The sequence below is a fragment of the Acanthopagrus latus genome, chromosome 24, assembly GCF_904848185.1.
Source record: "Acanthopagrus latus isolate v.2019 chromosome 24, fAcaLat1.1, whole genome shotgun sequence".
Classification (NCBI taxonomy): Eukaryota; Metazoa; Chordata; class Actinopteri; order Spariformes; family Sparidae; genus Acanthopagrus; species Acanthopagrus latus.
The window spans coordinates 11,555,036-11,580,024 of NC_051062.1; the positions used below are offsets into that span (position 1 = coordinate 11,555,036).

At 43.4% G+C, this 24,989-nt stretch overlaps 1 protein-coding gene across 5 annotated transcripts in view; it reads right to left on the bottom strand.

Moving 5' to 3' along the window:
• Nucleotides 1–4,569: 4,569 nt before the first annotated feature.
• The window catches only part of LOC119015032 (receptor tyrosine-protein kinase erbB-4-like), a 276,642-nt gene continuing 256,222 nt past the window's right edge, over nt 4,570–24,989 (bottom strand). For 4 of the 5 annotated variants that reach the window (XM_037090591.1, XM_037090592.1, XM_037090590.1 and 1 more), the window contains one exon: nt 18,150–24,262. In XM_037090591.1, coding sequence (XP_036946486.1) covers nt 23,424–24,262 — 839 coding nt within the window. In that variant the 3' untranslated portion in view covers nt 18,150–23,423. Of the gene's footprint in view, nt 4,876–18,149; nt 24,263–24,989 lie in introns of those variants that run through there. The other variant, XM_037090594.1, reaches the window with a different exon arrangement.

A 24,989-nucleotide genomic window follows, 5' to 3' on the forward strand; every position in this document is an offset into this window, starting at 1 on the left:
TCAATCCAGCTGTTTGCACCACAAATCTGAAGCTGCCGGTCTTAATGTTTCACCCTCTGGGAACCAGGAATTAGAGAAGAAAATGTATGCCAATCAATTCAGTAGCTGCTGAGATATTTAACTAATAAACTAAAATATCAAACCAGAGGGAAGGTTAGGGGATCGCCAAAGACTTCAGGGTTCATCCTCTGGGAAACACCAATGAATGTAGAAAACATATGGCAACCTATCCAGTCATCTATAATCTGGGAACCATGAATAAAATCTATGTAATAGTTGTTGAGATATTTTACTAAAAAAATAAAAAGCTAACCTTATAGTGATGCTAGAGGAGAGGTGAGGGGTTCAACATAGTCTTAAGGGTTCATCCTCTGGAAACAAGGAATTACTGTAGAAAATGTCTGACAATCCATCCAATAGTTGTAGAGATGCTTCACAAAAAACCTTATAATGGTGCTAGAGGAGAACTGAGGGGTTCAACAAAGTCTCCAGGGTTCATCATCTCAGAACAATGATTGACTGCACACAGTTTCAACAACAATCGGAGCTTGAACGGAGTCAGAACAGGACGACACGTCGTCTCTCTCGACAGTCATTGTCTTGATCGGCTAAATCTGTGAATCCACGCAGGTTCTGAATCTTGCCAATTACTGAACTCCAAAACAGAGAGCATTTAATATTCCTCAATAACACTCACAGAACACAATGTGCCTGAGGAGAGATATGAAAAAAACCCCAAACAAACGTATCCTTCATCATCAAACTAATCACAATTATTACCTCCCTGGGTTTAAATTAACATTTGCACACAAGGTGGAAGCCTGTAACAAATAGACTGGCTTTCTTCCTACTGTAATGTTTCTTTTCACCCAACATCCTCTTATTGTGCATTTCTCACTCACATGGAAAATACCTCCTTATCATTCAGCCACTTGTGTGAAATCTGATCTTTGCTGCTCATTTCTCCGCAGCTCCACGGTACACAAAGCAGACAAGAATTTCCGTTTCTCTATGTATTTTCTTTTTTTTTTTTTTCTTTTCTTTTTTGCTGGGGAATTGAAGCTTACTGTGTCCAATGTGGCAATCCAATTATGAAGTAGGGCCGTGTTACAAGGTTGCCATGACAGAATCAATGAAAACAATATAGGAGAGTCCCATTTCATACACGTGTTACTGGGAAAAAGGGGTTGAGGACCTTATTTTAAACGAAAATGTCAGCTTCCCAGAGCAAGTCAACAACAAGTTAAGAAGCAAGAAATAAGTAAAGTAGCTCCGAGAGGAGAGTTCATGCTGAGGTCCAGCAGCAACTTAAAGTTTTACATACATCTTCACAAAATGTCGTTTGAGGCTGTGTTGCACCGGCAAGGACAACATTCCTGTTTAACTTTAAATTATGTTCCAACAAGCTTTAAAACTCGCTTGGAAATCAGGATTTTTACTCTAAGCTAAGATCAAATTAGGCTTTGTTGCACCAACACCTTAAACTCCAGTTAACATTACTCATGAGGAAGACTTACTTTTTTAATATGTTTCTTTTTTAAATGGATTGAGCAAAACATTCAAATTCCTTGATTGATTAAAGGTGTTGTATGCAAAAAATGGGTGTTCTTTTGTAACTGGGGGAGTGTTGGTGTTGTTTACAGTCAGACTGTCATCTCCTCAGTGTGCAGAATGGGGCTATGGGCTAGCAGGTTAGCATGCTAACTCCAACAGATATCTCTGCAATACACTATGTAGATGTTCTTGACATAACCATAACCGCACCCACACTCAACCACAATCAAAATGGTTATTTCTTCCTAATTTAACATGTTGAATGCTTTAAACTAAAATTCATACATATTGCAAACTTTAAATGAATCCTTGTTGGTGCAACCCATTTGCAAATTAGCAAATTGGCTCCATTCCGCGAGAGAAATGAGCAGTGAAGCTGCTAATTTTCACAGTCATCATCATCAGTCACGTCGAAGCAAATAGACGTCTTACAAAGAACTTGGCAACACACGCTATAGCAAATACCGTGCTATCCACCACTTGACTGGAGGTTACTATTACAAATGAAGTGTTCCACACATTCATTGTCTTTGCATAAATCAATTCCACTCCTTTCACCAGTTTATTTTGCTAATTACCAGAGAAATCCACATCTCTGTTCCATGTCATGGAGCGGGAAGCGGCCTTTGCACTACCTGTAAGTATTGTGGGGGGTGGGTCGCAGCAGCCTCGCCGATCTTGGCTGCATTTCAGACTAGTGTGGAGGAGGATGAAGGCTCGCTTCCTCGCCTCTCTCGGCAAGAGAGCAAAGGCCTCACTCAACCCACATCTGTAGAGGGAGACGGGGGGGGGTGGGGGGGGAGAGGGAAGCGAGGCTGGAGCGAGCCGCCCACGCCGTGATTGGAGATGGCAGAGGGGGCAGCAGACACGCTACTCCAAAGCGTTTGTGGGGGCTATTTGTTTCACGATCAGACACTATTTTCAGAGAGATGGAAGGGCATGATTTGCAGAGTTTACACCTTTTGTCTTGTTTCCTGCCAATGAGGATTATACTAAAGCGTGATTGACATTCAACATCGTACCTTTTGATGCACCGAGAGTCCCTCTGTTCTTTTGAAGCTAGAGGCTGGTCTTGAGAATCCAATTTGATCCATCGGTAATGCTCAAAGCAGTGCCTGTTGAATAAACAAGAGGGCCATTAGTGTGAACGGTTGAACACAAGGCAGCAAACCTGGCACTGGGATCCTTTCTGAAATGATTTCACACACACACACACACACACACACAGTGTATACCTCAACATGCTTGTAGAAGGTGAGATGATAAAATGAAAGAGTCCAACGATGCAAACCGTCTCTGGGGCGTCCTGACAGCTTGGCGGCCAAGACCCATCACTCGATTATTTTCACAGTCCATCATTACTATGTCAAAAAAAGAGAAAGAAATACTCTCGTAAATGACAAGTAATAGCAGCAAATCCTCACAAAAACTGAAACCAGGTGAAGTTTGCGTTATGGTGTCCACAAAAAATGCAAGAAACACAAAAAAATAATACATGTGAATATAAATGCTCGACATAAAACCGTTTTTTACAACATCCCTACTGAGGTGGATGCATGATTGAATGAACCTAATGAACATGGTCGGTTCCCCAGAAAAAAAAAGAGCTCCATGTCCGGTTCGTGTTCTCCAAAGACAAAAGAGCGACTGTACCTGACTGACCATGAGCTGCTTTGGTTCTCCTGCCACAACCTTCCTCCTCCTTCCTGCTTCTTATCTCCGAGGACTGTTTACTGGCAGTAATTAGGCCATTAATCAAGTTAATGGAACATCGCTGAACGGACCAACTGTACTCTCTCCCACAGAGCCGTCTCACTTCCCCTCAGGACTCCCCCCCCCCCCCCGAGGGTGAGGCGACTCTGACATCAACATATGTGTGCACCGTGGGAAGGTTACGTATCAGATGTAACCACTGTCAGCGAGCTGTGCTGCACTGCTACAGACCGCCGGAGTGACATCAGCTTTGATGGCGGGATGGCTGTTAGGGCCGTGGACTTGGCGTGACGCCGTGCCCTACAGCAGACCGGAGGAGAAGAACTGCAGTCAGGTCGTTGTTGTTTTTTTTCTTTTTATGGTTGAGAGAAATTGACAGATGGAGGATTTCTTCCAGGTATTTTATTGAACGCCACTGTTGTGTCCAAATTAAACACACTCTGCAGACGTGTCAGCACTGTTAGACTGTGTTCAGGTGAATTTAAGAGGCAGCACAACAGAGTCACTTGAGTATATCCAAGGACAGATTGTGAAGTTTTACTTGAGGTTCGTGGGCTGATTGGGTCACAGGAGAGACCAAAAACTGGATTTTCACGGTCATAAATATTGAAGCCGAGGGTTACAAGTTGTGCTCATAATACTTATGAAGGTGATAATGAAATAACACAACAGCAAAACTTTTATACAGCTCACATTTCATCTTCAGGACACAGACTCTCTGTTTTTCTACCTTTCAAAATAAAAGCCCCAAACAAACTGCATAATGTCTTGTTTTTAACATACTGCTGTATTTCTAGCAGTAAGGCTAACATAATTTATAGTTTTTAGTTATTAATTCTAGGGATTTTGTTTGCTTTTGCTCAGTTAGACCACATTATTTGTGGTTAAAGTCATATATTGTTGTGTCACGAACACATTGACTTGTTTATACGCCTCATACTTGCCTCAAACTGCTACCTTTAACAACATTTTCATTTTATTGTGGATCCACCGTGGTCTGTCGCCTACCTCAGCCACTGTAGCATCTTCTACAAGTGCGCTAGTTTTGGGGTTTTGGCTTTACTTCCCCGGCTGCTGACAATTTATGATGACATACTATTTCATAACAATGCAAAGATGTCAAGTTTCTCCTTCAATCAGGAGGTCTCTAATCTTCAAATAGAGCATTATATTAGTCTTTAACTACTAAATACTTGGTGCCCGAACAGTCTTTTCACAGTGAATAGAGTCCTTGATAATCTGAAGCTTGTTTCTGGAGTTAAAGGCCAATCTGCTTTTCATCCCCCCAAAAATATGCTAATGACGAGACTAAACACAACCACGCGTCGTGTTTAATTTGCTTGATTTTTGTCGAATCATTTCCTTCCATCTCTCAATTCCACGCTCAATCAATTAGAAGACAGTATCAAACCTAGCGTTACGCCTGTGGTCGTCTCAGCAGTGTTCTCTCCCCTCGCGGCCATTTTCTTCTCCGTCTCCTGAGCATTCAATCTCGTGCCCCGGCAGCAGACCAGAGCTCATCCCGACTTGCCTCCCAAACAAGCGGCGGTGTAATTGCTTGTCAGAGCTGTCTGCGTGCCTGGTTTTTCCCTCCACGCCGCCACGCACCTGACAAGAAACACATATTTACACACAAAAATGAAATTACAGGCAATTTGAGAGCAAAAGAGCTTCGGAGGAGGCGACGCCTTGCGATCGAGCTGTCCGAGTCGATGAACTCCTCTCACCCTCGGCTCTACATCAGGTGGAAAAGCAAAAGGTGGAGGAGATAACAGAGAGAGAAGAGGAGAGAAAAACAGAGAAAATGCTTAGGGAGTTCTGAATTGGCCTCCTGAGCAGCTACCAGTCTCTCGACGGCTTACTTTTTTCCTTTTCCTTTGACGATTAGCTAATCTGTCTTCCCTTTCCCTGTGAAGGTGCCGTAATGACAGACTTCAACCGGCTGCATTGATGCAAAAAGGAATTAATACATCACGACTGCATGATTCGCTGTTATAATTACCACCCTTTACTAATTACACACCATCATTTGCATCAACATTTATTCAAAATGCTAATTTAACTTCACATCAGAGGATACGATGGACAAAATAACAATATATTCTTCATTGATAGTCTAACTTTTACCTGTAATGTGTTATTATGTCTGTTTAATGAAGTCAGGAACCAATTAAACTGTTTATACAAAGACTTTGACACCTTTGATTTCTAAATGGATGTCTGAATGACAGTTTAGGTGTTAGAAGCACCAGAATCTCACTCACAAAACACACCAGTGTTAAGCTTTAAATATATATATATATCAATAAATATATATATATATCAATATATATATCAATAAATATATATATATATCAATATTAAAATTAAAATACTTTAATTAAATATATTAGAAATAAAATGTAACACACAAGTAAAAAAATTAAAATGCACTTGACTATAGTTGATTATTAATAACACGACATAATAATAAGTTAATCTAGTTTCAGAATTTTTAATTTAATAAAAAAACAAAGTTTTATTCAAACATTGAAAATTAAATTACATTCTTAAAATGAACTTGAATTATTTAAAAAAAAATCAAACATAGTGAAAATTAAATTTGATTCTAAACCAAATAATTTTGAAAATTGAATTAAATTAAAATGTTTTCTGTTTAAAAATGTGATCAAATAAAAGATAACATTGATAGATATTACACATATTCAATTTATTTATACTAAATCTATTATGCAGGTATGAAAATGATTTAGAATGAACTTTTTTAGTGCTTAGTTTTTTACAGTGTACAGTCACTATAAATAGTGATCCTCTTGTTCTGATTCTTTGATATTACCACATGTTTTTCTTCCTACATGTATCCTGTTTCTACCCACGCTTGTTTTTTTAAAAAATGTTTTTATTTTTTCCTCAGCTTGTTTGGTCTCGTCTCAGATAATCGTATTCTTTAAACTGCTCACTTTTTATTGTATTTGCATACTGAGGTTTCCCACTTATGAATTCTTCTCACCTTTGTTGCTGCGAGCACTCCATCTTGCCTCCAGGCATCAATAAAAGCCCGTAATTTTTCCTTTGTCCACAGATGCTTATCACCGTGTCACAATAAACAGCCGAGTCTGAATACGACAGCTGGAAAACATCTGTAAACCAGCGGCGGCGGCGGCGGCGGCAGCGGCGGCACCTCGGCTATGTGGAAAGAAGAAGAGTGGCACTCGGTATGTCGGCCATGTTTGCGGGTGTTTACTCCTGAGCCGAATTGTGTTTGACATTTGTTCCAGACAGATCTGTTTGGGCCTGGTGGTATTTCGGGATGAGGAGTCAACAGAGGCGAGATGCGCCGCAAAGATGTGAGAAGGGTCGTGATGGGGAAGCCTATGATTGATATTCCCATTAGCCACCTGACAAGGTGAGGACAAGGCTCTGATAATGAATTGTGACACATTAATGAGCTTGTCTAGCGCAGACAATACCTGATCAGCCCTCTTAGCATTTAACCTTTTGATACCAATGAGGGAAATTGCAGGCAAATAAGGGTTTTGTGTCACAAGACGACAGAACATGACTTTAAAAACAGTGCAGCGGATACGTGTCTGTGGCTGATACGGCTCCGAGTTCAGAGGAGACTAATTTGATGGCGGTTAAACTCCAGAGGGTTCTGAACCTGAGCACAAAACACCAAACTTTTTTTCCTTGCTCGTGACTTTCTGAAGGGATGAAATCGAATGCATGTCTTGTTTTTTTTGCCATAATTAAGCATCCGTGGTAAAATGTTCTACTCCAACACCTGCACCACCTCAAGTCACTTCCTGCTGAGGGGACTGTTTAGGTTTACAGTCTTAATTAGCACTTTTTGTATCCAAAATGACTGCCATTGTAGTACAGCTAGAGACATAAGACTGGTATACAGTGGTAGGATATTATGGATGTTGATACCTGTTGTGGAATTCCAGCTTGTTTGCCCATTCAGGAGCGATGAAGACAAACTGAGAGACACTGATGGCTTACGTTGAGGTCATTTGCAGGGAGGAACAAAATAACTGCACAACGGTAAGCACAGTGCATTGTGAAGTTAATCCTGCTGATCCTTCTCTAGTGTCTCGTTATATCCTGCAAACTTAAAAGCTTCGAACTTTGCAAAAAACACGATAGATGTAAGACGTCACTACGCCCTCATATCAGGCCTTATGTTTATACGGGATACGTGTGGCATCTTATCTCGTGAGGCAAGAAAGTTCCACAATTGCATTTTTACCCTAAAAAAAGTGAAATATCGAAACCACACGGGGTCACACGCTTTGCACGATTAGCTGTCCATCATGAAAAATGCAAACCTAAAGTGACAACGTAATGAAAACATCATTATTTCAGCTTGTTCATCAGCCATTTATTGGGGGTACAAGGACACCAGGAGAAATCCAAGACAGGTTGATTCCAAACATTGTATCATGACAGAAATGTGTCAAACTCAATAGTGGTGTTTCCATCAAACTGTCAAGCAAATTTAAATTGAACTTTTGATACTGAAAAAAAAGAGCAAACCCTGCTTTATTGTCTATTCTACTCTAAATGGGTACATAATCTATTAAATTAACATCATGCTGTTTACTGGGGTAGTAATTCAAGTTACAGGTTGGGTCATTTTCTCATAGGCTTGTCTTCTTTTTGAAACCAGTGGAGAAAGAATGCAGCTTTAAGGCACTTCAGCACTGGCTTTGCTATTCAGACCCAGAAGCCTCGTCCATATCATGTACAGTCAGAAGTTTTAGCACCTGTCAGCTCATTGTTTCCGTTTTCCTTCCCACAACTTTACTATTCTTTATAGTTTTCAAGCGCAGGATGCAGCTGTTTTCAGTGACATACCAGTAAAAACCCACTGTGCACCATCAGCTTAGCTCCAAATGGCAGACAGAGTTTGGCGACAGAAGCTGCAGAGCCAGATATTTTCTTTAGGAATTGGTGGAGACCAAAAACCGAGCCACGAGCAGAGCGAATATCTCCCTGGTGGAAAGAGACACTACTCCAAATGAATCCTGTTGCTCCACATCTGCTGGAAAACATCATAGTATTATAATAAAGTTTTCTCTGTGGTCCAGCCTAAAGTTTCATGTTAGAAACCCTGAGAGATTCCCCACTTGTGATTTTACGTCACGTGTTTTGAAACATTGTCCCATCTTCCTGCGCTTCAAAATCAATTTCCTCTGTTACGGTGGATACAGTACTGTGCAGCACCCTCCTGCTCAAACAAGTTAGCGTCTGCGCGCCGAGGTGAATCCACTGTTTGTGTGGGTGTTTGTGTGGATGTATTGATGTCACCCCCCACTCCTCCTCCTCCTCCTCCTCCTCCAACCTACCCCCACCCCTGCCCGCGCCTCATTGGGACGCTGGCCGCCAAAGTCTAATCCCGCGGGAGCTCATTAGAATCAGCGGAGAGGAGAGGGCCCCAGACAGGGTCAGGACAAACTGCACCGCTGCGCTGCATAGTGATGCCTTCCGCTCTGTCTTTATGTCTGTTTGCTTTGGCTGCACGTCAGTTGATCTGAGCGGATGGCAGATGAGAGATTGGCCCGCTCAAGCACTTGACAACCATGTTGAACACCGACACAATCGCACACGCACGCGCAAACGCACATGCGGGCGAAAAACGGACCCACGAGCGCCTCGAACACCCGCTCTGTATGTGCATACACTCAGTGTATGTGTGTGTGACGTGTGATCGCGCACACACACACGCAAACAGAGTTGTCACCTCGCTGTCATGCCACAGTCAGCAGCTGTCCTGTGTGGTGTGTGACAATAAGAGAGGGTGGTGAGCAAGGTCAGACACGCTGCCACCCACGAGACTCTCATTAAATGCTTATGAATCTCAAGTGGAGGCCTGCAGATGCATGGCATGTGTATGTGTGTGTGTGCTACGTCTTTTTAATTTAAACATGCTTTTGTGTGTGTGTGTGTGTGTGTGTGTTTGCAAGTGCAACAGATGTGTGATCTATCCATAATCATGTGAGGAGGATCAAGATAAAGTGAACTTTTGACACGTTCTTGAAGGGATCCATCCCCATTTGTCACTGTCATCTTCGTTTTTATTAGTATTCAGACCTTTAGCTTTAATAAAAGTGGCGCTGCTACACTGTAAAAAAAAACAAACAAAAAAAACTGTAACAAGTAGTCCTTTCCGAAGTAGCATGAGAGATGTCTGCAAGTAAAATAATCAATGCAAGCAGTTTTACACACTGATGGGTAGATGCATCTGTAACAATAACTCATACGTCATAAACTCATCATGTGTCCTAAGTATTCATCATAAACTGTGGTGATGTGTTCACTTCTGTGCTTCCTGGGCTGTGACAAGGAACCCAAAGAAGAAGGAGGGCTGGACTGTGGTGACAGTTGTATTGAAGTCTATGGGAGACGCAAGGAGAAACAAACTTAAACCCAACATATCTACGTTTTTATGACCTCTGACGAAGAAATTTCTCCAGAAAATGAAAGAAACACACTACAGTGTAAGTTAACCATTTATATATGGCATTTTTTCCATCATACGTTATAGCCTGAGACATTATGAATACGGTTAATGGGGTTAATGAGGTCTTTCTTGCACCAGGACTAGTCCAACCAATCTACCAGCCAATCAATAAATCAACCAGTCAATCAGTAAACCAACCGACCAAAGAACTGACCAACCTACCAACCAACCAATCCAAAAACTAACAAACAGTCGGGCACTCAGGATAACAAAATCAAAACCTAGTTTCAGGGGTTGTCATGTTCTTCGAGTAGAATTGGCCTTAGACATGAGTGCATGTTTGGGTAAAACAATCAAAGGTTTAACAGGGTCAGGATAAAGATGCGTTTAGGCGGCTTCTGCCGATTAAGAAATGTAAAAATGTGAGTTGTTCACCTGATCCTGTGCAGCCTCCTCGCCTGTTCATCAACATTCCCCCGGGAAGCCTCCGACGGCGCTCCGAGCGGTGTCTGCTACACCGCTCACATTTTGAGTTGTACTGAAATGGATGGTGGCGGGTGAGAAAGGCCAGAGATGCTGTTATTGCTCCACAAAAGCCTGTGGACACATAAAGAGTTTATCATCTGGTCGAGCGCGGGGCAAGCTTGCTAATATCCTGAGGCTATCACAACACTGTCCAATGAAGTCTGATTGACTCCATACATCACAGAGTGTGTGTGTGCACGTCTTTCATCACTTGTGCGTCCCGGAGAGAGACGGGAGGAAGGAGATAGCTTTTCCCGGCGACAATGAAATCACACTCGGGAGCTTTGGTATAATTGGGAAAGTGGCTGCGAAAAAGATGCCAGGTTGAGGGAGCTGGCGGAGGCGGTGTGGTCACAGGAGCTCAGTCAGAGAGCAGGAAGGCAGCAGGGTGCTTCTCTACCCCGGAGGAGGGGGGGTACTTATTATGAATGGACGAAAACAGCAGGACAGGAGGAAACGGAAACCTGTTTGTTGTTTAAAAAGCCTTCTCTCTCTCTCTCTCCCTCTCTGTTTATGCCTCCTCTCTCCGCTCTCTCCATCTCGGCGTAATTAGGGTGCTGGCTGGAAGAATGATCAGCTGTCATCCCCAATGGTGGCCTTCCACTGCCTGAATGTCAACACTGTCTGAGACCTCCTGTCTGAGCGAGCAGCACACTCAATTAGAGACACTCAGTCACCGCAGGAGCCGCTAGGACAAACACACCGACACATTTACAAAGCCACGAGCGTGCACACGCAGAACCTATAAGACGCCATTTTTCTTTTTCTTTTCTTTTTTTTTTTATGCTTGAAGAGTAAATCCACACACAGAGAGGGAGAAGGATGAAAAAGAGCAAGCGCTCATCTGGAGTCATCGCAGCAGGAACCCGTCCCAGCCTCCAGTGGTTTCATTAATTAAAACACAGCTTTTCAGGACATAAAAGTAACTATAGCTAACAGTGCCTTTTCTCACATTCCCTCCGAAGGCAAACATCACTCTCAGATGAAAGCGGATGCAGTGAGGTGGCGGTGGCGGTGGCGGTGGCGGTGGCGGCGGCGGCGGCGGTGGAGGGTGCCCCCTTTGCTCTGTTCGGCCGCATCAAAGTGCTCAGAGTCAAAGGGCGAGATACCAAAAAGGACTTTCTCTACGTCTTTCTGTGTCAGTAACATCTGAGGTATCTCTCTCGCTTCTTGAAGATGTTTCGCTGGCTGCTCGACGGGGTGTAAAATGTAGGCAGAGGTCTCGGTTAGCCAAATGGAGATAGAAGTCCACTTCAGAAATCTGACCGGAGACGGATAACAGTGGCCTTATAGAGTCAGACTCAGCTGCTGGGCCTGTTTGAGAAGTAGAAAATTAAGTCAAAATATCCTGGAGGTAAAAGACTTAACAGAACAAATTGATCAGAGGTTTGTTTAAGTTTTTACTGTAGTTTTTGCCACTGTCCCGGTGCTAACCTGCAGGAGGGAGGGTTTATTACCTATACTACATGTAACACACACACAATAACTGTATTAAGACAAATTAATTGTTGGCTTAATTTATTTATGGTAATCATTTAGCTGCATCTTCACATCAAGTAAAGAGCAGAAACGCACTCTGTCTGTATTTGCTCAAGTTCTTCACACCGTTCAGCATCATTTTCTTTGACAAATTACAGCGCTGCTGCCGACCATCTGGACGTCTCTGGGCCTCCATACGAGTTTGGGATTTAGCTGATGCTGTTATCCACAGCGACGTGTGATGGAGTGAGCAGGTAGGTAAGGGTCCGGTGGACAGGAAGTGACTGATGGATGTGCGTCGGCTGTGGCGAGAATCAAACCAGGGACGACTTCGTTAGCTTTGGCTCCTCACAACCTGTCCTTTTCTGAGTCGTGCCGTTTCAATCCTTCGCTGCTGACACACACACAAAATGGACGGAGATTCTCACAAACCCTACCGGAGCCCAGCAGAGCATGATAAAAGGAGTATTACGTGGTTCAACCGGCATAAATCTCATCATTCTCCCCCTCCTGTCGGGAGGCTCTGAAACGTAATCGACTGTATGACAGAGTCAGAAAGGCGTCCAGGTGATTTGAGGAACTGTGTGTGTGTGCTAATACTAAAGTTGTGAATTAAGATAAGTAAAGAGATTCGTTCCAGGCTTTTTTTTTTTTTCCATGATTGAAAATGTGAGTGTGTGTGTGCAGGTCTATGAGGTAATTCTACGATTGTGTGTACTTATAGCGAGAGAGGGAGAGAAAAGAGAGGAGATTGAGTTTAGAGGGATGGAGAGACTTTGCGGGGCCCTGTGGAAATTAGAGCTCTCCATCTCTGTCCTCGGGCCTGTGTGTGTGTGTGTGTGTGTGTGTGTGTGTGTGTGTGTGTGTGTGTGTGTGTGTGAGTAGGTGCAAAGGGGTCAGCGCAGGAAGAAAGAGAGAGAAAAGTCGGATATCTCTCGGTAACCTGACAAAAAAAAGAGCACTTGCAGGATGCATAGCTGTGAAGGTGGATGTGAGGGAGTGTGTGTGTGTGTGTGTGTGTGGGTGGACAGACAGGTGCATGTTCACCTGTAAGAGTTCATTTGTGAACGAGGCAACATGAAGAAAAAGAGATATGATGGTATATGGGAGTCCAGGGATGCCGATATTAAAAGGAAATCGTTTAAACTGAATTATTAGAAGCTCTTTCAAAAAACAAGCACTAATTTTCTTATGTAAGTCCCACAACTACAGGTGAGGAAAGGTGTTGTCTGCTCATTTAGTTTTGATGGTCGACTTGGACAGAGGGCTGGGTGCTTCCTATCATTCTTGAGATGACCGTGAGAAAAAAGTGTACTACGTGTTATATGAATCCTCTGTGAGTTCAGATATATGTTAATGTTCAGTTAAGTTAAACACTATAAAGGTTGAACTTGATGTTTTCTACGACTGCCTGAGAAGATCTAACCCGACTCCCAAAGCTCTGCAGCAGTTTACAGATTGTACAGCAGCCATACGGCTCCACAGTGCCCATCTCAATCCTACAGACCAGAACATATTTGTGCATTCATGTCATGTTAGCCTCGTGGATCCTCTCGGTAAACAGCTTGTGGCCGTGACTCAGCATAAAGACGAGTGCCAGGCGGCTGCTGGGGTAATCTCGCACAGAATGAGGAGGAGACACATGGTTTAGATTTTACATCAAAGGAAGTGTTTCTCATGTGTCGTACAAAACTTTTCTATAGCAGTGTTGTTCCGAGATATTCAGTCGATAGCTTAAGCTGCCGTCCTCTTTCCGTCTCTGCTGCTCCTTGTTTCTTCCTCTCAGAGGTGATTTTGTGCAGCTGCCCTCGACAGAGAGCCTCGGGCTGTTGTGCCCAACCTTTACCTCGGTTTGGCCCGTTCTCTCTATATCCCTCTCTTGTTTTCTTACTCTGCTGCCTCCTGATTACTGTGTCGGGTGGAAAAGTTGCCTCACGGGAAAGTTGTCTTCTCGTCTCGTCCTCCCTCCTCCGCCTCGTCTTCATGGTAATCTCCGGCTACTGTCTGGACTGAGTGTCTTCATCGGCCGGCAGCAGATTGGACTCCTCGGTTCTGTTTTTGTCTCCAGACTTTTAGTTTGAGCCTCAGGCATGGAGACGGTGTTATCCCACTGGTGTTGACCCAAGCGAGTGGAAAAACGCTGATCTTACATCCACAAAATGTGCACTCTTACAACAAACCGGCATCTTTTATCAACGTTTAACAGATTTAACAAGTAGCGAGTTTGAGATTTAAATTGTTTGGTTGCAGTTGAGCTAATAACGAGCCCCCCCCCCTTTTTTTTTGCATAACAAAATGAAAAAAAACACAAAAATGGAGTACCAAAACTGAAGAAATAAATGACTCAATAAGTTAGATTAAATGCACCATTTAAAAAAAAAAAAAATCAACTAAATTATGATGTAATTAAAAAAATCTCTCTATATAATTTAATGTGAGATACCCTGATGTTTATTAATTTTCCACTGTATTAACTGAATTTGTATTAATTGCCTTATTCATTTATTTTGTATTTTGGCAGTTTTGGTCCTCCAAACAAGAAAGCCTGTTTGCTGTATCTGCATGGCTTTTATGAATACTAACGACTTACAGATTACCTGGACTTCTTATTCAAGCCATAAAACGTCCCTCTGAAATCACCGTGGCTCTGACCACTCGGTTTAAACGGAGGCGGAAAAGATTAAAATCCAAAGCCACCACAAGCTGTCAATATTTTCACAGCCCCGTGGAGACTTTTGGAAATTATTCATCTCAGCTGAATTGCAGTTAAAATCTGCTTCTTAGACGTACTTTGCTCCTGATGCCGGATGGAAAACCTGCCTCTTTCTTCTCCTCTGGATCTCAGTAAACATCACTCGCGTAATTGCGCGTAACCGCGTGCAGTGATGACACGACAGGGGAGATATCGCCTCGCGGTGGGAGATAAGTGTGATGTATGCTTCATATCTTTAAACACATTATGGAAGCAGCATGATGAGCACAGTCCAAACTACACTGCACATTACGTGACAACGGGGGCATTTTCCATGTTATTAGAATGTAAATACACCATCTGACGTTAAAGGGAGCAATAACACACGTCGGAGTAATGGTGTCAAATTAGCACCGACGTGATGAAGAGCGTGAAGCAGCAGATTAAGACAGATAAACACTTTCTAACAGTGTCTGCCTCGCTGTTGCAGCTCAGATAAGACGGAACTCAGAGGATTTTCATGCTGTTGGTGGTGATGTGATGCAGACATGAATAGAAAAGAAAATCAGAAACCACTTCTGACTTCCTTGCTAAGAAAAGTTAATAAGTAGCACATTGACCTTTCAGTTGGACCTGCGATTGTTCAAAGTCGCAGGGTATTTCTGACTCCATATATTTGTTTGGTCACTTATTATATTAAAAAAAGCCTTTCTGACGAACTTCCACATCCACTTTGTAGTGTTTTATTTTACCTTTCGTGCAAAACCGTGAACAGTTGCTTGGCTGAAGCAGACAAGTAGCTACAGCTGAATAAAATCTATAGTTGCCAGCTAGAAATGAAGAATTGCTTTTGTTTTTGGCACTTGTGACCAAAGTTTAACTTTATATAGAATTTGATGAATGTTTATGAATCTACACAATTCATATTTCCACCCACTGGGCTAGTCAACCAGAGAGGTGGTTCCTGATGTCTGTTTGCTTGGTCTGACTGAAGAACATCCCTTCAAAACAGCATTCGGTCGACGGAGCTAGCTGTGTCCGCCTCAGGGACGCTGCTGATAGCATCTTTTTGCCGACATAGCCGAAAGTAAATGGTTCAAACATGATTCAGCTGGAGAGGTGGGAAGTTACACCTCAGTTCTACATCATTAAACTGACTGAAAACGTTACAGAATCTTTTATTCTGGCAGTCACGGTGAACTTTTAAAGGAAAATGTGTCACGCTACGGTGCTGGAGTCGGCAGGTTTACCGGTATAAAGTGAGTGAACAGCCGGCTGGTCATCAGGACAGAACTGATACTGCACATGTTGTCTGCTGAAGGCTGAATCTACACTGTCCTGTTCCCAACACTGAATGAATATACATCCACTGCGGCCCAGGGGCCAACTACAGCAACTCGACGTTCAAAATTTCAGCACCACATATTTGTATTCTTGCGTTCTCAAAGATTGCAGCCAGAATGCGCTCAGGCAGATGTATTAGCTCGCTGATATGAAACTGTATTGTTCAGTTTTATAGCTCCAATAACAATTTAGGTGAGAGCAGTTCTTGGTGGGTTCTCCTCCTCATCCTGAAGTAAGTACACCCTTGAAGAATGTCATATTGGTCTCACGGTTTAAATTCTACTCCCAGAAGTGAGAGAACAAAGAAAACAACACCTCAGAAGACGGATGGAGCCATCTCGAGCAGCCCTTGGTTGCAGTAGGGTTGTGTGGGTAAAACAGCCCTGTCAAGGTGACACGCCGCAATTAAGCCGCGGCGGTCTGTCGGGCGATGAGCTGTCATTGCCGCGCTATGTCACAGGTGTACAGGGCAGCTGTAAGTATAATTGCTACAGGCCGCCGGGATGGAGCCGAACTGCCGTCTCCTGGCGGGCGATAGCAGGCGTCGCTGGAAGATCAGCTATAAAGGAGACTTGTAACACATTGACAAATGGTTATACAGCGGTTGCCAAATTAACAATGACCTCCCCCCCTTTGCTGTCTGGCGAGGGTGATAATGTGCAAAAGTCCTGTCGGGAAGAGTGCTTAATGTTCAAGATAATCTGTCTATTATGTGGGTTCAACATTAGGAGGGGAGTGAGCGAGTATCAATTAAATGTTCCTTTCCGTAGCAAATGGCGAGCGTAATTTTTTTGACAGCGATTTCGAGCGGGCAGGACCTAATACAGATCTTTGAACAAGGAGCTGTATGTGAATATAGCTGGAAATAGTTCAGATGGCGTTACTCTGCGGCAGGACGCCCCCGCAGCACATTACTACAGCGGAACTAGAGGTGCTTACTAATTGAGTCTCAGCGCTCAGAGGGAGCTAATGGACAGAAAAGCGGAAGGAGGAAGAGAAAGGAATAAGGGTTGCTGTTCATAAACAGTGTTTACTTAAAGCACCCCATCGTCCTTATTAGTATTAATAGCAGCGACTTCAGAAAGCTCATATTCCGCCATTGGACGGTTTTGTATTATTTATGATTGAAATGAAAGCCAGCTGCAAGGGAGGGAGCGCCGCATAGCAAACGATGTTGCCTACGCCAGTTTACATAAGCAAACACCCGGGTAAACAGGAGATTAAGCGCAGCGCGGGAGCTGGGAGGAAAAACGACAGCAAAATGCTATATCCATGCATTAGACTGTTTCGAGGGGCAAGCTTTTTTTTGGGGGGGAGGAAGGGGCTCGGAGAACACTGCGGAGCTTTTTTTGATGCAGCTGGTCTTCATCTGCAAGTCCTTTTGAGCATGAAAGTGTTGGTGTGCTGCAGATTTCTCGCCCTCCAGTGCGACTTCTGCACCGTTGATCTTAAGAAGTTGGGTCAAAGTAGGCGAGCCGCAGCTCGAGAGCGCCCTCGCCCCTTAATTAAAGACGCCAGCTGTTAAATTTTTATTATTAAAGCCGTTTTCATTTTCTGCTCCATTTACAGGCGGCAGGGTGGCGTGTCGAGCAGAGGGGATTCTGGGCCGAGGAATCCTGAGCTGCTGAGGTGCCTTTGAGCAAGACAGAATCCCTATGGAAGCCCGGATGTTGAGCATCATGCTCATCTTCAAAGGGCAGCATTTTGCAACATATCAAATATAATCTTTCTCTCCTTTGAGAATACATTTCTCAAGGACTTTCCTCTTGCAAACGTCTCTTATGCAACAGGAATATTTTTGTTTATTCCTGTCGATTAAACAGCGTCACAACATTTTAACTAAATCTAACTACATATTCAGTACGTTCTTAAATGAGATATACCTTTATTAAGTTCATCACTGCATATTTTCCCAAAATATATTCATTGTGGGTTTGTGTCATTATTTGTGTCAGTTTAAGTGTTAAGTCAATATCTTTAATCAGTAATTACATATTCCACCAATATTAACAACTGACACAGGTTTATGTTGGCAATTTGCACAATATCCATATATTGGCAAGAAAATTAAGAGATTTTTAAGCTTTTTACATAATAAAATGTTTTATCTAGTAATATATCGCAAAATATAATTTAAAGGATAGATTCTTAAACACAATCAGCATTAAAAATGTATGTTCTTTGCATTTTTATATATGGTCTTCACGCAAAATGACCAACTACGTGGTAGTTTACATTTATTTTCAATATATTACATTGTATTTGTCAATATACGCTTCTTGTGTTTCTTGCTTTATTTCTGCAGATACCACCGTTACGTTTGCATTGAAAGACAACAACAAGAGGCACAAAACCACCGCCAAAAGCACAGCAACATATACTGAATCAATCTTTATTTATATTAAATTAAAAATATACTTTTGACAGATTCATGTAACAAACATGAGGAACGGTATTTCTATGATATAAAGCTTTGGGTATGGTTTCAAATAACAGGGAACACTTGGCAGGGGGAGCTAACGTAGGCGAGGAGGAATTATATCCGGGGAACGCCTTCTCTCCACTATGTTCTCCTCTACAAAGCATGCAAAAACAAATCAGGGAAGAACGTAAAGACGGGTCGAAGGCTGTGCTCTGCCTTCCAGGAGGAAGAAGAGGAGGTCGGACTTGGCTCAGTAATATTTCCAGTAGAAAGTACGCAGAGAAGGTAACTGGGTTGGTTGGTTGGCAGCACTGGTTTCAGTTTGTATGAGAATCAGAAAGAAGGGGGAGGTAAAGAAGGTTTTGTTTGCTTGTTGTTGTTGTTGTCGTTGGGGGGGTGACAAATGAAATGTGGCAGACATGGGGGAAGTGAAAAAAAACAAGAGATATACCCCCACTCCCACACCATCACCACTTTTTACAGTGTTCACCTAAACTGAAACGTTACGTGAGGACAGCCACGAAAGCTCTGGAGGAAAAAAACTAAAAAGGGGGGAACCACCGAACAGAGTTTCTTCACATGAGAGAGGGGTCAACAAACACTTTTTTTAAATCAAACTCCCATTAGTCCAAAAAAAAGGTTCACTTACATAAAGCAAATATGTACGGCTCTTTTTTTTTCTTTTTGTACAAGTCGATATAAGCAGGAGAAAACAGCAGTAGGAGAGAAGACCATAGAAATTCAAAGCATCGCCTCCCTTATTTACAAATTCACCACGTCGGCCGTTTCAGTGCTTTTTATAAAAATACTATTCACATTTGTTGCTGAAGTTGTTTGTTAGATAAGTTTTTTTGGAGGAAACCCCAAAGATTCTGTACATTTATACTGATCCGATAATTTAAAACACAGCATGGTTCACGTACGCGATGATTTGTGCAATTGAGGCGCGGACAATTAAAAAAAAAAGAACAAAAAGAAGAAAAAACACTGTGGGGGGGGTGAAGAATGACGGACGTGTTAAATAATGGAATAATAATAATAATAATAATGGAAAAAAAATTACGTCGATTCAAGTGTCAAGAATTAACCGTACAGGGCGCCGTGAAAGGAAAAACGAACCCCGTGAAAGATTTCAGAAATAAGGACTTCCATTTTGTGCTACTGAAGAATTCGGTTAGAAAGATCCGGTTACGTCTTCCCCTCGCTGTTCCTGTCGTCAGTGAAGAGATACAAAGGTGGAGGGAAGAAAAAAACACTCACTTTGGGTTCCATGCAAGGTGATATTGTACTATACATTAGACTCTTATACGCCGCCTATATGCTGAGGACGAAACAACGGAGGGTTCACTTCGGTACGACGTGGCTACATGCCTCTGCACCCTTGGCTCCGAGGAAAACTTTATAAAAGGAAAAAAAAAAAAGGTAATCGCTCTCAAACACCAGTTGCCATGGTGTGTTCTTGAACAGCCACGAGCCACAAGAGTGTTTAGGGCCTGAGACAAATAGCAGCAGGTAACACAGGCCGACGCCGAGGCAAAACACGCTCAGAAGCAAGAATAATGGCGAGCAGAGGGGGAAGAAATCATCGCTTTCCACAGAAAAGTACTTTAAAAAGGTCACCGAGGCCGTTTTGGCATGACAAAAAACAAGACTTTTCGCAAACTCCTCAGGTTCAGGAATGTTATTTTTCTTCCTGTTCTGGCAATGAACCCATGAGGAGACTGAACTGAAAGCGAAGGAGTTTGCTGAGTGTCTCGGAGACTCTGAAGCATCCTTGATAAGATGCGAGGGCCAGTCGTCTCATCAGGGCTGCAGTCTAATCTATTCTTGATTCAAACACATATTTTTGCCCGGGTCTGCAGTAGAATTTGGGCCAACGAGGGAAAGAGAGAGAGAGAGAAGGAAACCGATGCATGTTTTTCTTTTTCCACCACCATCACGGCCTTTTTTCTGTTTGTTCTTCTCCTTCTCCTCGAAAAAACCCAAATTTGGCAGACGCTCACATTGCTCTGTATAAACAAGCTCAAACGCACCATAAATATTTCACATTGATATTAAATGCTGTCTCTATTTCATTGAATTAGAGCTCCAAAAGGGACTACAAAATACTCCTTCATCAAATAATCATGATATCATCAAAGCGGCATTATGAATACTGTTCGAGGCAAAACAAAAAAAAACTTGGAAACAAGGACATTCATGAGGCTGGTCAGTACCACCGAAAAAAGTGTGTCTTCTTCGTGAACTCCCGGCCGCGGTACCTTCCCTGGACTTCCGCTAAAAGCTTCTTGCTTTCTGAAGTGGCGAACGACCAGATAAACAAGTTGAATATTTCAGCAACGAAAGGGGCGGAAATCCTTTTCTTTCTACCCCACGAAGTTTGATCAAAGTGCTCCACGGGGAGGAGAAACATATACAGCTTACTTAGACGAAACACTTTCACGCACACAGACACACAAAAAAGCAGAAAATAAACGAAAAAGTAAAAACAGCTCGGACGTGGCTCTGCCTGTGCCGCAGGATGATGAAAAAGCTGTTAAAAGCAATGACAAAGCGATAATGTTAAAGTTCCACAGTTAATGGCTGGGGAAGCTCGCTCAAGGTTCACGAAACTGCACGATTTTGCTCGTATTGATTGAACTAAGATGTGATTCCGAGATGATGAGATATTGCAGGTGGACCTCTGAGGCGGACCATCATTGCAAAAATGTTCCGCATTGATCTCTGAAAGTTTGGCAAGCTTTGCGGTGTTTTCCCACCCACAGGTGCTCTTGTATGGCTTGGCGGAAGAACGTAATGGCTGTTTAACACCAGCGCTTTTAGCAGCGTCGACTGGCAGTTTGCCTGCAGAGGCATCAGGAGGCTTGAACAGTTCTCCTGAGAGCAAAGGGGGCAATCAGTGCTCAACAGGGGATCACAAGAGTAGAACTCAGTTGAGATACTTTTGTTGGGTAAATTTTACAGCACTGAACTTTTGCTAACCTAATCTAGGAGCCATAAAACAAAACCAAAAACATCTGAAAATACTTTAGGTGGCTGATAAGCAGCTTCTAGATTATAAAAACGGATATTTTGTTGTAAAACATATTAAATAAGCTCAGTTGGCTTTGGGTTTCTTCAAGGTATATTTGCTGCTGGATATAAGTTGTGTATGAACATCATTTCAGACGACGTTGGTTGGTTAGTAGGTTTTGGAGTTCCTGGTGATTAGGTCTGCGCTAATGTGGTCCTGGTCTTTGTTGGTTAAAATTGTGCAAGTTGCTTTCCTTTCGTCAGCACGACAAATTGTCATAGTCAGGGTTTTTTTTTTTTTTTTTTACGAATGGGCGAATTGAGGAACAAATTACGTGAGAGTGGTTGCATGAACGCCAGTGAGATGGTAAAACAAAGCTTTGGAACGCAGTTAAGAAAGAAAACCACAGCGACCGCAGACATTTCCTTTCCATACCAGGCAGCACCTCGCCCAATTCTGCGGTCATAGAGAGGAACAGGTCTGGAGAACAAGTGGTCCAAGCTACAAAAAATGATTCCTTCCAAAGAAAAGTGTATCAGTTTTGGCACAGTTTTAACAGATTCTACATAAAGCCTCAGGTTCATGACTTAAACCAATCCAACGGAGAGAAACAAGACAGTTCAGGATCACCTAAGATGATTAAAATCTCCCAGAGGTTTGGTGCGGTCGAGCGACTCAGTGAGTTTGAAAGAAACAAATGTGTTTTCTACTTGACTGCAGTCATGTGGCGGAAGCCTCGTTTGACGGGCGTCGAGTCTGGTGAGATGTGGTAATGAAGGATTATAATAACGCCGACTTCTACCACATCGCTTTTTCCACAGATTCCCCTGTGGGGGGAAAAAACTGACTAGCTAAAATGTGAACACACACATTCAAGCTGACATAAACACACACACACAAACAGAGTTTTTCCTGTGCTCTGCTGGTGCTGTCTTGTTCATTCCTTGAGGTCTTCATTAGGCGGCTTGCATGAACTCTCCTTCCCCTCTCTGTCGACTTTTTTCTCTTTCTTTCGCTCTCTCGCTCAATCTCGGTCTCTATGATCACCATTTTGAGCTCAGCTGCGTTACACGGATGGTCTTATCACACTGTTCAGCAGATACAGCCATTCCCCCAAATACCCTCCCGCTCTTATCGCAAGACGCTCTTTACTCATTTACGTTCTTTGACGATCTGAGGGGGAATACCAGTGTATAAAAATCCATCTTTCTCAGCACCGCAACCAGTGTTTATAAAAAAATGTTTACAGTGTATTTTTTTTCCCCTTTGCTTCGGAAAAAAAAGCTGTTTTTTTGATCAGCTTCTCAGAGTAGACAGCTGCAGTCAAGCAAAAACAACAAAAACAGCATATATGCCCTGCGTGATTTCAGGCAAAGTTTAAAAAGTCCATGGTTGAACTACAGATGTGAAAAGGAGGAGATCACTGTAGTTTTGGCCATCACAGTTTCACAGTTACAGTAGGAAGATGAAATGAATTTCACATATTCGATGGAAAATTTGAGAACATACATGTAATCCTATAGGCAAAAAGATTGAATATGATTGATCGGCTTCCAGTGCTCCGTCTTTTACTGGAAGTCACTCTCCTGACTAAACCTTTCAGTCTTTTTCCCTCCGTGTTTTGCTGCCTCGCCTCACTCCACAAGGTCGTTTCACAACACAAGACATCTTGACATCTAACAGACTGTGTTTGCTCCGTCTGTTTGCTGATCACAGAAACCCTCGAAAGAGTTTTGTTCATCCTCAGACCTTTATACTGGAAAACCAAAGAAATAATACAACAACTCTTTCCTGTCATGAATCTGACACCGCAGTGGCTGGCAGTGAGTTCCGGTCCCCTAAGTCGAATCCATCTTGTTTGTCTCCGTTCTGGTCTACCTCGCTGGGACAACACGGTACGTCCACTGCTGGGTGACAGTCATGTGTCCGTCGTATGCTGAAACTCAGTGACGTGAAGCACAGTCTCTATCTACAGAACAGAAATGGACTGGATTGATATAGTGAAGGTGTCTGAGTTGGGTTCTGCTCGGGTCCATTCGGTCCACCCCCTTCTGATGTCGCTACGGTCTACAGCAGATGGCACGTTTTTTTGGGAAGAGTTTTGGGGCGGCTCTTGTCGAGGCTGCTCCCGATCTGTGTGGAACAGTGGAACCGGAGAGGATGTCTGGGTTGCTGGAGGCTAGAGTCAGGTTGAGGAACGTTTAAGTGGAACGACCTAGACCACAGTGTTCCGCTGCCGGTACGGCGGAGGCGGCAAGACGGTGCCAGATTTCAGAGAAAACTCCGACATGTATTCAGGGTTTTCAGCTACCGCCGGCCGTATGTGTCCGTTCTGCTTATAGAAGAGCTTGGCGTTGGTGGAACCTCCTTGGGCGCCATCAGGGGCTGCCTGGTTGGATGATTTGGGAGGCAAGCTGTGCTGCCAGTATTCTGGATTGTCAAAGGTCACCTTCAGCTTCTTCCCGCTGACTTTACCTGATGTCAGTCCACCATGCTTCAGCAAGCTGGCGGGGTGCATGGTGCCGTGGGTCTGGTAGGCTGGCAGGCTGCCGTGCCCGATGGTGGCCGAAGTGGAAAGGGCGCCTGACTGACACACCTGGGCTTGGGCAGTAGTTCCTGTTTGGCTCTGACTGGCGGAGAGGCCACCTGGATTGACAGGTTGTCCTGCAGGTTTGATGGTGTGATGGGCGTGGAGGATGTGGGTCGGTGGGCCGTGGTGGCAAGGCATGCCAGATGGAGAGGGCTGGGTCGTAGGGAGGGGGTAGTGAGGCAGGCTGGTCTGGATGGTGAGCGGCAGGTGGGAGCCTGAAGTTGTGGCCGAGATGGAAGAAGGAGGCTGGTTGGGGAGGGGTAGACCGTTTCTTCTCAGCGCTTCCAGACCCAGCTCGGCAGGGCTGTGGAAGGTGTTGAGGTAGAGGGGCTCGTTGATGTACTCGTCCTCTCCCTTGGGCTGGCTGTTGGGTGTGCTGTGGTAGCCCGGGTTATCCAAGGCGTGGATCTCACCGTTTTTACGTCGTGAGACAAATGGGTTTTCCTCAATGGGATTCAGGTATTCTGTAGCACAGAAAAGGAAGCGAGAAGAAGAGAAAATGGTATGTAAGAGAATAAGAAAGACAAACAAAAGATCCAAGAAAATTAAATAAAGGGAAGAGAAAAACAAAAGAAATTGAAAAAGATCACTCGCTAATGAGGAGAGAAGACGGAGATGGAGATGATAATGGTGATAATGGCAGCCACTCAGGACGAGACGGGCAAAATGCCAGAAGTTCTTTGGCACTGGAAACTCCATCTGCCGGGGGTGAAAATGCCAGCAAATGACCCCTCTTCACTGATTCCAAGCACTATAATAGTGGGGTGCGAAACCTATTGATTTTGCCCACTCTTCCGTTCCTTGACATTGCATCAGATGCATTTTGCTGCAGGCTTTGTTATATTTCGAGCTGCTCAGAAATCAAAGACGCTAGTGCAAGAGCGGGGCTGATGGACTGAATTATGATCAAAGGCAAAACATGACTCTGTAGTAGCTGACATACACCGTTGATGGAAACTCGGCAGGAATTTTAATCAATGGTTTCAAAATGAAATGAAACGGGCAAAATGACGAGCGGGATATACTACAAAAGACGGTATTTACTCTGTGAATGAGCGAAGAGATGACGGGATAGAGAAACAGCGAGCAGGGCTGTAATTTGTGGTAAACGCAAGATTTACTTGTTTTACATTTAAATCGGGCCTTTGTTGAACAGCACAGAGGATTGTGGTGTGGTTATTTCCACCCCAC